General features: G+C 35.2%; 2 protein-coding genes across 2 annotated transcripts in view; one reads left to right on the top strand and one right to left on the bottom strand.

Annotated features, from left to right (window-relative positions):
- The window catches only part of oxt (Xylosyltransferase oxt), a 32,836-nt gene extending 24,826 nt beyond the window's left edge, over positions 1-8,010 (top strand). The window contains exons 15-19 of the mRNA XM_071585219.1: positions 1,021-1,335; positions 2,668-2,828; positions 4,228-4,413; positions 4,600-4,785; positions 7,077-8,010. Of these exons, the coding sequence (XP_071441320.1) occupies positions 1,021-1,335; positions 2,668-2,828; positions 4,228-4,413; positions 4,600-4,785; positions 7,077-7,083 (855 nt within the window). The 3' untranslated portion in view covers positions 7,084-8,010. The remainder of the gene's footprint in view (positions 1-1,020; positions 1,336-2,667; positions 2,829-4,227; positions 4,414-4,599; positions 4,786-7,076) is intronic.
- A 3,421-nt stretch (positions 8,011-11,431) lies between these two features.
- Positions 11,432-12,990, bottom strand: Xrcc2 (X-ray repair cross complementing 2). Its single transcript, XM_071598407.1, has 2 exons — positions 12,174-12,990; positions 11,432-11,931 (listed from the first exon to the last, which is right to left on the bottom strand). The coding sequence occupies exons 1-2, from the start codon at positions 12,852-12,854 to the stop codon at positions 11,707-11,709; spliced, it is 906 nt and encodes a 301-aa protein (XP_071454508.1). The 5' UTR covers positions 12,855-12,990; the 3' UTR covers positions 11,432-11,706.
- Between the last annotated feature and the right edge of the window lie 4,092 nt (positions 12,991-17,082).

The raw sequence follows: 17,082 nt of genomic DNA on the forward strand, positions 1-17,082 counted from the left end.
ATGATTGACATTTTTTTATGCTTACTAAGAAGAAATTTCGCCACCCTAGATGTAATGGAATAAAGTCATTATCTGCAGCAATTGAGAAAAATATTATACTCCTGTAACTTTATTGGAAATTGTCTTAATCCTCAGGTAAAAATAATTTTCATTCAGTGAAAACTCATTATAACAAGACTTGTTCTATTGACATGTCATTCTGATTAAGTTAAGTATGGCCATTAGGGTATCCTAAATACTTATCATGTATTTAAGACACTGTTTCAGGAATTACTTAGTGGAAGTCTTTCATACTAGCGTGAATGAGGAAGATTAATTTTGCATATTCCATTAGAATTATTATTTTGCATGACCATGGTTTCATTACAAGGCAACATCATCCCAAAAAAAAAAGAAACTTGTTGAATCTGCATATTTAGTCATACCTCATGTATGCCTGGCATAGATCTGGTTTTAAACGTAATTAATCAATATTAACCTAGATGGCAAATGAGTAAAAGTATTCCCTTTGGTGAAACACAGTAGAAAAACTGTGATTTTCTTTCTGTTATTCGAATCACTACAAAATGTTCACAGATTTCAGGCACACTGGTAGGTACTAATTCTATAATTTAAGAATGGCAACCTTCACCACTTATTTATTGAAATTGAGCTATTGCAGTGGTACCAATGATGGCAATTGGAAATGCCCCTCTGCTTTGTTATTAAATTCACTGCTTCTTGATCTAGCTAAAATCTTGCTTTTTATAGAATTGGCACACGTTTCCAAATTTCATAATTTCACACACATTGTCACAATTTAGAAACTGTGAACCTCTTAATATGGGATATAATGAGTATTATATGCCTATAGTATAAAATGTGTATTATCAATAAGTCCTATAGTAATGAGTTTTTACTCCATTTCTTCTTCTTGTTGCTTTATGTAATTTATGGCAGTTCATCTTAACTTTTCAATTATTAAGATCTCATCCAGTGCTTCTAATAGGAATGACATGTGAATTCTTTTTGGGTTTGCAGATGTTATGGATAAGTTCCGATTTTGACCAAAAGGAACAGATGTCTCGAAACCATATTGGTGCACTAGGGCCTTTTTCAGAACCTGCATTGGCTTACCAATTAGTTGGCAAAACCACAAAACCCGGCCGACCTGTCCAACATCACAATGTGACATTTGCATGGTTTGATTCTGCTGGTCAGTTGGCCGAACTCTCTCAAGTGTCGCTGGAAGAGGGTGGTCTCAGCAATACACCAGCCGCCCACTCCCCATCCTCTTCTCCCCCATCTTCGTCATACTCCTCACCAGCTGCATCTTCTGGCTCCCTTGCTGGAATGGTATGACATTTTCTCTAATGGTGTGCTAGTTGTTTTACTTAAGTTTGTGTATGCAAACAGTAACGATGACCGATGACTTTCCCTTGATTTCCTGCAATGTGTTATCATTGTACCCAGCCCGTTAATTTGTGATGAAAGTGGAATATATAAGAATGCTCTTGAAAAATAATTCTATTTGAATTAAATAATTTACTATTTAAATTATTTTATAGCATCAATGGTAATACAATATATTTTATAGATATATAAAGAAATTTTGTTGAAAATGTTGTATAAAAACATTTTGCTCCTTCAGATCATGAGATTTTCCTAATTTTTCTCTGGTATGATCATTTATTTTTCAAAAATGCTCATTAGAAATTCGTATTCATTAACCTGATATGCACGTTTGTCAATTGTCCTCAAAAGCAAAAGTCAGGTTTCTACAAGTGGAGGACCAAATGTTTCCAGTAAAAATGAATATTTATATGTATTTTATTTACAGCAAAATTTATTGTTATACATTAAAGCCTCCCATTATCAAATTTCAAGGGGCCCAAGTTTTCTTGTGTTCATTAATGGTAGTTTATTCATTGCATAGAGGTGAAAAATATTCAACACCGCCAGGATTTGAACACGGGCCCTCAGGGTGGGAAGCCAGTACGTTAGCCCCCACACCATCTCAATCCCCATATGTATACCCTGAACATGATTCATTGCTTTTGTAATATTATTGTTAGGAGATAGGAAAAATACAAAAATCATGAAGAACATGGAACTTTAATTCTAGTTACTGATAAATTAGTAAATCACTGCTTAAGAGTAGGAGTCGTGTAATGGATCAGGTTTACCAATGCAAAAATGTCTCTTAACAACTAAACAATAACTTCTAAAACTTTTCAATTAGATGGTATTTGACTCAACTTAATGGAACTTCATGATGAATTGTGAAAAACAAAACTTTGTTACTCCTAAACTCTGAAATTTCAGAGTTTAAGAGGATGCCTTGATAGCTTAACTGGCTAAAGCACTCAGCCAGACTTCGAGGGATCCGGGTTTGAATCCCAGTCAAGGCAAAGCTTTTTACACTCTGAAATTGTTGTATTGAAATGCGTATTAGTGGATGACTCCATTTAAAGTGACTGTTACGGCATCTCCCGCAGTATCTTGGAATTAGTTGGCATCATCATGAGGATGATGTAAAAGTAAGCTGTCCAACAAAATCAATTGTTTTAAATAAAAATCGGGGGAGCTTGCAAATTTTAATTTTTCACAATTCTAAATTATATCTGGTAGAATTTTAATTACATTAGTGTTTGCACTTTCTATAGAATATCAATCATTTTCTTCCAGATGGGAGTGGTGAAACCTTCATTACGCCAGCCAATTCGTCCAGGTATATGGAGAGTGCTTATGATAGAGGATGGTGCATCTGAACCTACAGCCATGCTGAAATTTCTGATCACCCCTTTACAATTTGTATCTGGCGTTGGAGTTTCACAACAACAGGCTGGGTAAATTTCACACATAATTGTGTGTGTATACTTATTTAAAATGAATCTGTTACCTATTATAGATATGTTTTGATTTAAATAAAAAAGGGGGATCGAGATGGTGCGGGGGCTAACGTACTGGCTTCCCACCCTGAGGGCGCGGGTTCAAATCCCGGCGGTGTTGAATATTTTTCAGAGGTATCTCGATCCCTACTTGAGGTGCTTTGTGGAGGGCACTTTGAGTGAGTACGCCGTCCGTCGGATGGGACGTTAAACTGCGGACCCCTTGGCGCCTTTCGTAAAGAGCAGGCTAATGCCGACGCCGGGTTTCTCTCCACCCTTCATCCTTTCCTGTCCATCCCCTATGGCGCAAATGACCTTAGCTGTCGGTCGCCTCCCCTTAAAACTACTACTACTACTTAAATAAAAAAATCAGTTCAAAGTGTACTTGCCCATATATCCCCATTAACCACCTTAAGGAAGTATGTTCCCATTGCATGAAGAAAGTTAATGATTTGTATTACATGCTAAAGTATTAAAGTATTACACAAGGGTAATTTGAAAATTTTTCTCAGAATCGAGTAGAAATAAATGACCTACTTTTATGGGCTTCCTTGTCAAACCTGGCCTTTTTTTGTGTATCATTATCAGTAGTTGGGCCAAGAGGTTAGCATAGTCTGTCAGCCAAATACTTTTCGCATCCCAGAAAGCTGAAGCGTATCCTTTCTGGCCAACCATATTGCTTTTGCTTTCTTTGGTGGTGGTGAATCAACATGTTTCCACTGTTTTTAGTGCTGTTTTGTCTCTGGGGTGTAATTGTGGGCCCAAGTTTCTTCTGTGGTCATAAACCAGTGCAGAAAATCTTGTTGGTTGCTCCTAAAATGGGTCAAACAATGTTTGGAAATTTTCATTCTAATGCATTTGTGATCCTGCGTCAAGAGTTGTCACCCATCTAGCAGATAATTTTCTCAAATTCAATTTCACTGTTAAAAGAAGTTTCACTGTCTTCAATTTTTAATTAATGAATCTTTTTCAGCCTGATTTGATGTGCTAGAATTTCAACTGATTTACTTTGAAATTGACAAATAAGGAAGCTTTGCTCTCTCCTAGAAATCGTGCAATTATTGATGCTTGATTTGCCGCCTGTCATTTATTCAAAAAGCTTTCCAATTCCTCATTTTCCGATCATACATCCAGTCGGGCAATCCTGAAAGTGACTGCCATTGGTCAAATTAAACTACATCACTATCTGTAAAAATATTTTAAATTGATTAAAAGTTAGTCAAATATATCAACTCCAATTCCATTTGTTTAATCAGAATGCACCAGTGCTGCTTCAAATTGCATTGTGCAGAGTAGGTATGGTTCACTTAGCTGGAAGCAAGAAGCATCTAATTTTGTGATTGGATCTTTCATTCAGGTTTCTACATAATGGCCCAGGACAGGGCTATGAAGCATTTCCTGCTGACTTCGAACGATTTGCTTCTTGGACTGCACCTGGCGAGTCAGAAAAAGAAGGTGGTGGGGCCAGACTTCGGCGTTCCATAGTCAACTCCCGTCGATTTGGGCATGACCTTCATGGTTGGATTGACTCATTGACATCAAAGTGAGCCTTCTCCCTTCTGATGATTAATATTGCTGGGACATTGCAGTTCTAGTTTTGGCCCTGGAACTCTCCCAATTCAGTCCATTTTCTTCTTGAAAGAAGTGTCACTAATCTAGCTCTGTGATGGCAATGACAAAATTCATTTCAGTATTTTCAAGATAATAAAATTCTCATTTTTTTATCCAGGTTCTATTCAATACATGAATCATGTCTGGCAGCTGGTTTTAAAGTTTCCTTATCTGCTGATGTTGATGCTCAATGCAAGGGTATTAAACTCCTGAAATCCTGTACTTCCACCAAATGGAGTTCCCTCTACCCTGATCCTAAGTCTGAAATTCGTGGTGTACACTTCACCTCAGGTCGAATGAACAGGTAAGAAGACAGTTCAAAGTATGCCTTTCATTCCTGCTTGTCAAGATTCTCATTCTTTTGTTCTACATGCATATTTGTTTTCTTAACGTATACAGGACACACCCATTTGACAGTGTTTGTTAAAATACTTCCTAAAAATTATTGAATAAGAAATTGCAAGTGTGTCTGTGATATGATTACAAAGTTATTAAACAATATTACAATTAAAAACTCTTCCTATATCAATATATTCTAGAAATAATCACCTAAGATCTTGTATATGACAAGAACAAATGTATATCTCATTCAGGTATGCAATGATTTGCAGATCATTCATATGATCAATGGCATTATAATTCCTAAAATTCACTTTATGATATGAAATGTAGGTAACCTCCCAAAAGTGAGGGGACCATTATATAATCTTTTTGAACATTTCTGGATAGTTAACACGCACGTTTGTGTGACAATCAATGCCATTACTTTCCACTTCTGTTGCAAGTTGTAGAAAAATGTATCTAATCCAGGCATAAGCATAAAAAGGAATTTAAACAGAGTATATGTTCAAAATGTGTAAACTCCTTACTAGTTCTCCACATGAAAACTCATTTTTATAGTATGTTCTTGAATTAATGACATATTTGACTTATTCAATGGTGAACTGTCTGTAACCTGTTGAGGTGAGTCCAAGAGATGGATAGTGGAATGGGCAGTGTTAGGAGGAGTAAGATGCAGATGCCCATTATCACATATGCTTTTCAATGTATGTATACATGAAAGAAATGGAAAAAGTGTTGTGGAAAGAACTGAAGATGGGAATGGAAGCGAGTGGGGAATTCATAAAATCAGGCTCGCGGATGATCAAGCTTTAGTTAGCCAGTCAGTCAACAGGTTACAAACATTGATGGGCACAGTAGTTAATCAGGGTGATAAGTACAGGATGAGAATCAATGTACATTAAACTAAGGTTATGAGGTATTTTAGAAAGAGTAAGGCTGAGTCAAATAGAAGAAGAATAATAGAAGTTAATAAACAAAAGCAAGTGGAAGGAATACCTATCTCAAAAATGTTCTGCACCAAATTGGTCAAAGTAGCAGGAACATAAGAAAAATTGCATTAAGCAAGAAGCTTTCCCAAGGAGAAGGGAAATGATTGCAGGGATGTTGTGTAAGGATGTTAAGAAAAGACTTTTTAAAACTTACATAAGGTGCATTCGTATGTACTGTTTGGAAACTTGGTCAATAAAAAAAATGTGGGTGTGGATAAAGCTGGGAAAGATGAAATGGACCGAAAGGAAAATGAATGAGGAAGCTCCAGGCGCAAGCATGCTGGGAGAAATTCAAAGGAGGCAGAGAAATTGATTAGCAGCGGGATGTTGATAGATGGGAGAGAGCGTTCGGCGAGCAAGGTAGGGTGAGCAAAAGGAATATGGGACCTCTCAGACAGTGGTGGCTACATGTCTCCCCAGTTCCACTTCTCTGTTACTAGCCAGTTGTGTAAGGATCAGGAGTCCTGGGTTTTAGAGCGAGCTGTGAATTTTCCCAGCAGACTAAATTTCTTTGCTTCCGGTGAACTCATTCAACTGGTTATGAAGCTTGTATTTCCATATGTACCTGTTTTGAATTAACTTATCCCTTTATGTAGGAATAACCATCCAAAGCAAATTTAGCATACGAATTATAGTCCCCAAGGCCAGGCCACGTTGCCGTGTCTGACATTGTTTTCTTAAAAAACTTGTTTCTGTCATACGTATTTGCATTAGCATCTTTCAAGAAAATAAAGTGAGGGGTTATCAAAATAGAGACTAATAAATATATTATGTTACTCACATGTATTATTTTGAATTTGTTACTAATGAGTAGAATAGTCACGTATATTTCACTTTAATATTGAGGTTATCTAATCAAGCTTCTTCTTCAGCATAGTCTTCCTCACAAAGTCAACTTAAAATGATAGGCATTATTTTTATACAATCATATTAAGTCGGAAGATGCAATAGAAGTTGAGAGCACCAATTCCATTCATGTGATTAAGATCACGTAAGACCATTAGATAAAAGAGGTAGAGGAGGTATTTGTTCAACAATTGGTACAGATGGCTGCACAATTACCCACATTATGGATATTCTGGATAAAAGTTGGTTTAGTGTATAGATTTTCTAAAAATAAATGCTGAGGCTTGATGTTTTACAACATCATTATTCTGAAACAAAAGCTCTGTTTTCTACCTCTTGGAGCTATTCATATTCCATTCCAAGTTGTTATGGGTTAAGACTAATTTGGGTGTAACTGCACTTTCATTCTGTTCCTCAGGTGGTGACCCAAGCATTGGAGATCTTGTGCAGTGTTGCTGCTGGTCTTGGCCCAAAAACAAGCTATCTGTGATGTGCCTGGTTCCTAGCGCAATCATACCATCTTGATGTTGTTTCCTCTGGACATGGCCCATTGAAAGGGTTTTGTTGTTTCCCATTTTGTAATTTTCCATGTTAAAATGGAGCAGATTGGCCAACCTGCTCTGCCATTACATCACCGACGGCCACCCCATTGTGATATTCTCCAGAAGGTGCTCCTAACCAATATAATATTTGATATACCCGTTTGTCATTTGTTCTTGTTGCTGTATATAAATAGTAGGTCAAAAGACCAAAAATGTTTTATTGTGAATAATGTTTAAAATAAGCAAAGAATTTTGCACCATCTCATTTTTGCTATGTGAAAATTAAGAAAGTGAGTTGAAATTTGTTGCCCATGCATCAAGGACCCATGTGATATATACAAATATATATTTTTAAGGGATTGGAGATACATGCTCATATGAAGACAAATGGGTAATAGTGAGAGCTTATTTTCACTTTTGGTGTGTTTTAAATGTATTGTGTTTGTGCACTTTTATTATTGTTTTGTTGAGAGGTTATGTACACGATTGAGATGTTTATTTTTACAGGTGTGCAACAGTGCCATAACAAATGATGGAATAAGCAGGTATACTCATTTTATATGTTATGTGTGAAGTATTTTTTTTATCTTTAAACTGTTTTTTCGGTAACAGGATCATTGTCATTGTGCACATGTTTTTATTCCAAGTCAAGGGACATAATCTTGAAAATCACATCTAGGGTAATTTTGAAGCTGTTATACACTTGCATCCTTTTTTAGGAGAAAGACAAAGTTTGTGATGGTAAAAATATGAACTGTTAAAGTTTATGAAAAATGCCTTTTGAACAAAAATAAACTTTTACACTGTTATTTTGCTAATTTGTGGTTTCATTTCCATATCCCTAGCCTCACAAAACATTTTTACCTCAGCTGGTAATTGAATGTACATTTTCCCCCTTGAGCTTAACCTCTCCAGATCTACAATCTCTAGCAACAGAAGGAATGAGATCCCTTATAATTAAAAGATATCAAGGACGAATGTGAAGAAGAATTTCAGAGTGTTAAGCAAATTCAAGTAGAAAAGATAAAAAAAAAAGAAAATTTAGATGAGAATCATTAAAGAAACTAGCATCAGAATTTTCAACATATGTAGAAGTCATATTCAAGAAATCACTTGTAGATCGCAAAGGTCTCAGTGATTGGAAAATGGCTAATTTAACACCTATATGTAAAAATGGGGTCAAGGAGGAACAGCAATTACAGACCTATTTCCCTTGCATCCATATCATCAAGGTCATGAAATATCGTTGTTAGTTCAATGCTGAGGCACCTCAAGAGTCATTGATGTGACGCACCATAAAACCAGAATCAAAAGGCTAAATCCTATGAGACACAGCTTGCACTTTATTTTACGATTTCTTATGTTTGGGAGAGAGCAATGTTTCAGCAGACATGGATTTTATAAATTTGGAAAAAGCTTTCGACAAAGTGACTCATAGTTAAATACTCACAAAGCTAGAAGCATATGGAATACAGAAAATAAACTAAGCTGGATTGAAGACTTTTTGAATCGTCAGTTACAAAGAGTAGCCATAGATTTAGCTCTAATGCAGTAGAAGTCACTTCAGGTGTTCACCATGGAAGTGTTAACAGACCTTTTATTTCTCCTTTATATTAATGACAATAACTCCAAGGTCGATTATAAAATGTTCATTTGCCGAAGATGCAGTGATCTACAATCCATTACAAATTTAAAAGATATACAAAATCCTGAGGATAAAATAGCTTAAGCTGATAACCATAATGCAACACTTGGCACAACCTTAGCAATTAGTATTAAAAGTAAAATAGTGCAGTGATGAATTTATGGAATAAGAGCAGTTCCCCTCTCAACACACAGCATCTGAAATACTGAAATGGAAAGCCACCTCTATGTCAACTCAATTAAATACTTCAGTGTTACCCTCATTCATGACCTCCCCTGGGTGAAATATATTAAAGGAATACATGGAAAAGCTAAAAAATGAATAGAGGGACCTTCGAAGTTAGAATGATAATGCATTACGTTTATGGAGTGTCTTACCATTGGCTATAGAAATTTGCCTAACTTTACATTTATAGTCAATTGCTCACATGTCTTCATTCCAGCAGGTGGACCAATGAACCCTTGTTATGTTGTTGTCAAATTTTTGAAAACATGACCTAAAAACTAAGAGGAATAGAAAAGTTGTTTTCAATTAAATCTAAACTTCATAAGTAACTGTGCAAACATCAATTCTGTACTGTGGCTGAATTCATTTTTCTCTCTGCTGATAAATAATTTTATTCTTATGTATGCTGTTACTGCTCCTGTTTATTGTTTTCTTTTTTATTTGCGACTATCATTTGTATTCACACTGCAATTGCATTTGTAATTGCGTCTGTCTGAAATATTTGCAATCAATGAGATGCATTCCATACATGTCCTTTAGGAACCAATAAACATCAATCAATCAATATGCTGTATCTTAGCATAGAATTTTACTCCAAAGAAATGTAATTGTCTTACTTTTATTTCTATGCTAACAAAAGAAATGTAAAACGAACTATTGCATGGTTTCCTCAAGTCTGGATATTTTGCTGCTATGGACATTAACAAAATATTGAAATTTATGTATTCCGGCTAGTTATTTAGTAGTATTATAAATAAATGCTGAATGGTATATAATGCACCCTGATATAAATAAGCATTCGGGCATCGTCCTTTTTTTCTTAAGTTGCACCAATGCATACTTGTAGAATTCAGTATCAAAAATAGACTTCAGCCTCGCAAAATTATGTGAATAACGGTTGACCTTTGTGTTACATCCCACTGCAACATGCATTAGTGCTCTAATGATTCTAAATTTTTTCTAAAGTCTTCTGGAAGAATAAGGAATAAATTTATTCTTCAGAAGCTAACATTTTCGTAGTTGCACCCCAGCCACTTGTTTTTCAAAGTTTTTATTTAACCAATATGGCTTAGACTTTCTTTTTCGTTTAAAAGCCATCTGCGGGTATTTATATGCTTGCAAGTAAATATATGCATAGTGGGCCGAAAGACCACATCCCATTTTTGACAAAGACAATTGCATTCCATGACCAAAGGACAAGCATTGTCCATATTTTCTATAATTTATAATGCTTCTAGCTCCAAGAATTGTGCAGAGAATATGGATAATTGCCATAAAATATATTTTTCAGAGGAATCAGTTTAAGTAAAACAATACACATCCATCCATCAACAATATACATTGCACCAGAGCACCTTTGCCACATCAACAACATGTATTCCATTCAATTTTTCATAAGAGCCTCCTTTTCTAGCATTAATAGCTATTACAAATACAAAAATGACAAAAAAACAGTAATGATTAACTTATATGTATTGTTTAACTAATATTTCATTTATGCCATAAAAATTAATGGAGAAGTGACAATTTTTTTATTAAGTACATGTCACATAAATCACATGCAACAAATTTAATGTGCTTTCAAAAGTCTCCGTGATTTTAATATTGAAAAATTATACAAAATACCCATATATGTACAAAAGGTACAATCTTCAATTTTATAGTTTTCAATATTAGACTTTAGTGTTTCAGTCCAATGCAAAATTAGTTATATCATGCTAGAATGTCACTTAGACTTGCTTAATCCAAAGCATCCTCTGAGCAAAATCTCATAGGGATAGGTTCAAAGTAGCAAAATTCCAAAATGAAAATCCACATTTCATTTGTGCCATTCAATGTAAATTAACACCATGGAATCCAGTTATTCAACCTCATTACAGAATACAAGAAAAGATAACGGTGATGAAAGAGACACCATGATATATTATTATTCCCCATTATTAAAAACTGAAGCATACTCTTAGCATTGAAATGCAAATTAGCGGATGACTCCGTTAAAAGTTACGGTTGCGGCATCTCCCGTAGTTTCTTTGGAATTTAACAATAGGTAATTATTTAGTATATTTCTGATGGCCAATTTTACACACACCGGTAATCCTGATGCTGACCAAGAGAACCAAATAAATAAAATCATCAGAAATTTATGCAAACATCACAAAAAATGCAAGCCATGAAAACATTAGAGAATTGTACCATTTGATGTCTGTATCAATATTCAAAACGAAAAAGGAATTCAGTTTTCACAATTCACACAGCATTTTCATCCAAACTACCAAGGAGAAAATTAGGAGATCAGATTGCCCCTATTTGAATGACAGATAAACAGAAATTTTAAATAATTTAATAATGAAAACACCTGGGGAAAGGTACATATATTTAATGTATTCGATGGTTTCTGGCTCAACTTCATTTAACGTACATATATTTATCTCAAATTATAGAAAGGGAATTCATTATTGTGGGTCGAAAACAGCAGCAATAGGAAAGACACAAAAGGAATATTCTTCAACCATTAAGACCTGTTGCTCAAAAGGTCTCTACCAAGACACCATTCTATCTGCCCTCTTGAGTTTACATCCCTTTCAACATTATTGACAATCACAGATCTCTTGAACAGAAGAGTTAGTAAAACAAAGTCAGTTGCCACCTCTTACAGGATGCATTACTCCCTCAGGTGAAATGAAATATCTACATTCATAGGACGTTGCTGGAGTGTTCACATAAGCCTTGTATTGTACAGGTGACATAATGTCACCATGGGAAAATATCCTCTCGTCTTCATTTTCAAGGCGAGCGAGTTGAATACTATATTTACACAGCCCCTCTGAACTAGAACTACTATTTTTCAAATTTCCAGGATGCTGAAAGCAACAAGAAAATCGAAAACGACAAATGAGGATAAATTAGTTACTTCAGAGGACGATAACGAGAATACCTTACTGACTAACAAATAAATATTACATGATAAAATTTTCAAAGCCATACATTATTAACTTTCACTAGAACATTTCATTTAACTACGTAAATAAATATATCACTCTTATGTGCGCTAGCATCCAACCTCCACGCATAAAAAAAAACAGAAAAAATGTTATGAACTCACCTTGGAGTGAAAATACCTCGGACGAGTATAAATCGTGAGAACATCATTTCCTTTGACACATTTTTGTAGCGTTGATACAACAGACTTCAAATAATTATCCATTCTCTTACTCATGGCATTATTTCCACAAACATCCTGCCAATAGAATGAAGATGCACTATCTAAAACTAAAAGGGCAACTGAACGATTATCAATCAAATGCTTTTCCAAAGAATGAAAAGTGGCATAGAGTTGGGCACTATCATAGCAATTTAAGGTTAACAGCTTCTTTAGGGAGTTTTCCAGGTGTTTCTCAATTGCATGCGATATTTTAACATCGCTGGAATCCATACCACGATCAGAGAAACAAGTTTTCAATCGTTGTTCTAAGATTTGCACCAATTTTGATATTTGAAAATGATGATCAGTATTGATCAAAATAGCACTTGCACCAATTCCACCGACATGAATATCAACTTCTGTTTTCACCATTTTGGGCAATATGCACTGAGCAATTAACTGAGTAATGAAAAGTGTTTTACCAACTGAGCCATCACCACTGATTTCCAAAGTATCTCCGTTATCAGGACAACTTGACGAGTCTCGAAAGAATAATCCATCGTCAATTCCTTTAATTTTGGGGCGTGAACCAGAACGCGCCAAAAGTTGTATGCCAGTCTCCGCTTTACATTCATAGTTCATTCTAACGCAATGGATCGCTGCTTTCCTCCTTAATAAAAATGTAGGCTGTTTGTTTATTTAAGAAGTAACACTCCATTAAGCATTAAGGAAAAAAGAGCACATGACATTACAACACTGTTAACACGGTTCAACCTAATACATTCAAAAATGGTACTCGCGGTAGCGGCGGCTTTTCGATTGTTCCGCTTGCAGCGACTTCGACCTATATCTACTATCGATAATGCGATAGTAGGCTGCAACAAATTTGAAACACTCAAGCAGGAAAATCCTCATTCTTTCCAAACCTGAGCCTAAATCTTTGGATATAGATGATGATCTCCTAATACTTTTAGAAATACCGAATTGTGAATATCCAGCCGTCCAACGTTACCATTAATTTAGGTTTGTTATGAGGTAGTTTCACCGCATGAAATTTCAATTTTCATTGGTTATCATGAGGATATCAAGGAAGATATAGGATTATCCTATCATTAAATTTTCCCTGATTCTTGTATCGGAAGTACTACCACTGATGCATATAATGGTAAAATTCATTGCAGGATTATTGGGAACACATCAACAGCATTGAGTGAAATCCCCACAGGTATTCCACAGTGTCGGTGATACCATGGCTTCCGATGTTTCGATAACCAACTCCATCATCATCCTCAGGGACAATGACCGAGTCGGTTTTCGAAACGTCGGCAGCCATGGAGAGACTAACTCAGCGGAAGTCGCAAGAGGATTTCACTCAACAGATACTTCTGGAAGCACAAGATTTTTCAACTTCAGCAATATATATTTACAGTACTGAAATCATGCAAAGTAATGTATCACTATCATAGCATCTGTAACATTGTTATTCTTTTTTTTTCTAGGGAAGGCAACCAACCGCTTAGGTCATTTGCACCATTGGGGATGGATTGGAAAGGATGAAGGGTGGAGAGAAACCCAGCGTCAGCATTAGCATACTCTTGTCAAAAGGCACCAAGGGGTCCCTTCTGACAGATTTCGTACTCACTCATAGTGCTCTCTATGAAGCACCTCAAGTAGGGATCGGGATGCCACTGAAACTTATCTGCCGCCTCTGGAATTCAAACCCAGGACCTCTCGGTAGGAAGCCTGTACGTTCGCCATGGCACCATCTCAATCCCCTTTTTATTCAGTTTAGTTTCTCTGGATAATGGCATTCTGCTACTAAAGGCCGCAGCCATTTTATTTCAAGGTGCAGCTTCTTATATATTTCCAATTACTCGGACCCATAAATTGGCATACTTTATCTTTTCACGATTGTGTCATGCCAATAATTATGGTGGGTGACTGTTGGATATATTTTGATTACTTATAATAATTGTAGTATATACTTTCAAGTATATTATTACAGGTAACTAAGATAATTTTTGTATTTTCTTACTTTTTCCAAGATTATATTGCTTAGTATTGTAATTAAATATGTTCTTCTTTATCCATTGATTTTGGGATATGTTTTTGGATAGCAGACTGGACATCCAGCTGGATAGTGTCATTAAATAGTTTATATTTTTTGCATAGTCTTTTGTATTCTTACTTCTTAATTTTACCTAAAATATTGAAACAACTGTTTGAATAATAATTTGCATAATAACAACTTCATTCCCAAATAAAAGTTTACAGAGTAATAAATATCAGGTGTGGTTAAATAACGACTAGAACAACAAATAGATGATATTGCACAGAAAGAGATTCTTTCCCGTTCATAAATAGGTTTTTATCACCAACTCCTACCTCACGTAAACTCCATTTTGTGGCAGTAAGTATGCTCTCTCTGGCATATAATAATATATGCTTAAAGATATAGGTCATATACTTAGGCAACAACTTTGCCTGAAACGTGTCCCATCTTTCTTATCTAAATTTCAAACCAAACTAATAATTTTCTCTTGCATTCCCAATTTAAATTGAATTACAGAGTTGACCTCTAAAATGAGCTACTGTGAGATGAAAGAATACTAAGACTCTATTATGTGAATTCTTTTGCTAATTCATTATATGTTTTGATTGACATTATGTAAAAGCATATATCAATTGCCTCACTATGAATATGAAGGTACATAGTTTGAAAAGACTGCTAAGTCAGACACATGGCACCACTGGTTAATATTGAAGTTATTTTCAATTAGTAGCAATACTTGAAGGAAATGATGCTAAGTGTCAGTCAAATCCATCTCATCTCTGTTTAGCATTCATTTGAATTGAGTGATTTCCAAATAATGGAAAGAGAACGTCATGTTGCTCAAGCATTATTTTATGAAAGAAAAATCACTGCAGGAGACTATAAATAGAAACTGGATCAACACAGTTAAACTGTACCTTTAATTAGAATGGTTTATAAGTGGTCTAAAATTTTCATAATGACTATATGAGCGCAAGGAATGTTGAACTTTCTGGATGCCCTCTTGAAGTCACTATTCCTGAAATCACTGATAAATTTCTAGAATTGGTGAAAGATGATACAAGAGTGAAGGTGCCTGAGATAGCTAATGCTAAAGGCATTTCAAATGATGGGTAAATAACATTATGAATCCACATTTGGACAAAATACAGCTCTCTGCATGAAGGGTACCACAACTTCTAACAGTTGACCAAAAACAAAATTATGGGACAAGTTCCAAGGCCAGTTTGCATCTGTTTAAGCAAAATCTGCAGGATTGAAACAAAGGAATATTCCAAGCAATTGGTAGCCAGCTGAGAGTTTGCATCAAAGAAAGCAAAGACAGTTCCTTTAGCTGGGAAGGTTATGGTGACTGTTTTTCATGATCCACAAAAAAAATCTTCATTGACTACAAATATGGCAACTGGTCAATTATTATATGTGCACGCTATGTATTGTAATAAAATATTTGAAAATTGAAGGACAAGAATAACAACCCTGATCAGCTCACATAAAAAATCTCTTCTCCATCACAACTACTCACTATTTCACTATTTTGCTGTTTTGGTCAAAAATTGATGGAATTATGATTCTAACTAGTTCCCCATCTATTCTATTCTCCAAATTTGGCTCTCTCTAACTTCTGTTCTTCAATATGAACAAATGGCAGGCAAGGAGGTTTTATTCAAATGAGAAAATGATTGAGGAAACAAATGCCTATTTTGCAGAGTTGGAATCTTTTGACAGAGATCAACAAACTGGAGCGGCATTGAATGAAATGTATAAGCCCAAAAGAAAACTATTTTGAATATGGTTATTCCAGAAAAATAAATAAGCTTCCTTGTTTTCACAGACTTTTCAAAGCAGCCTCGGTTGCAAATGTTTTCACGTTCATTTCTTCACAGAATTAAACACATTTGCAAATGTTTAAAATTAGCCTATTATTGAAAATAAAATTATTGTTAATACTCATCTTGAAAAGTGTTTGCTGAACAAAAATTAATTAATGAATAGTATGGTATTTATATCTATTTAATTTTAGGGGTAGGATCAACCCCAGCCGTACTCTTAATAGTGAGAGTAGTACTCTCATTATTAAGAGTATGGCTGGGGTTGGTTGATCCTTCCCTTAGTATTCATACTTCCATAGTTAAAGTTCATTTTAATTCTATTTCATTTGTTTTGGTACATATAACTAATTTGCTCTCAAAATTAATAAATTTTTCACTCATCTCTCGTGAGTATTAAAAATGGCTGTCTTCAATTTTTCATGGAAAGTGAAGCCGTAACACAGAACTGAACCCAATGTTAATCAAAACAAGTACAATTTCAAATGGTTAAATAATGTAAGATGTGATTTGCATACACACAACTAAATAGCCAGGCCTGAATGTGAATAAATTCCTTTTTTATTCTATAACTTTTTCTTGAAACCTTGAAATCTGTACTACTCTCCCATAGAGAGTGACATTAGAATTTAATTCCTTTTAGCTCTGGCATTAATACATTAACACTGACATGGTTTATCTACAGAATCAAAACATATTTCACAAGTTGAAATAAGTAGTTCCACTCTTGGAGTGGAAGTACAGGCTTTGAAATTATATTCGCTCTGGAGTGAAACTAAATTTGGATTTGTCTCAGAACCCTGTTAAAAATCTGCGAGCTAGGCACATGTTTTTGCTTACACATCACCGCCAAAAAAGAGGAGGTGCATCTTATAAAAGTCCAAGTCCCTTTCTTCCTTATCTCTCCACCCTTCTTCAAATTTTGTCATTGATCAGTCTACCTCTTCTATTCTAGCCAGGCCATGAAGAACAGCATGAGTGCAGAGAGAGC

The sequence above is a fragment of the Hetaerina americana genome, unplaced genomic scaffold (assembly GCF_022747635.1).
Source record: "Hetaerina americana unplaced genomic scaffold, ioHetAmer1.1.p SCAF_1, whole genome shotgun sequence".
Classification (NCBI taxonomy): Eukaryota; Metazoa; Arthropoda; class Insecta; order Odonata; family Calopterygidae; genus Hetaerina; species Hetaerina americana.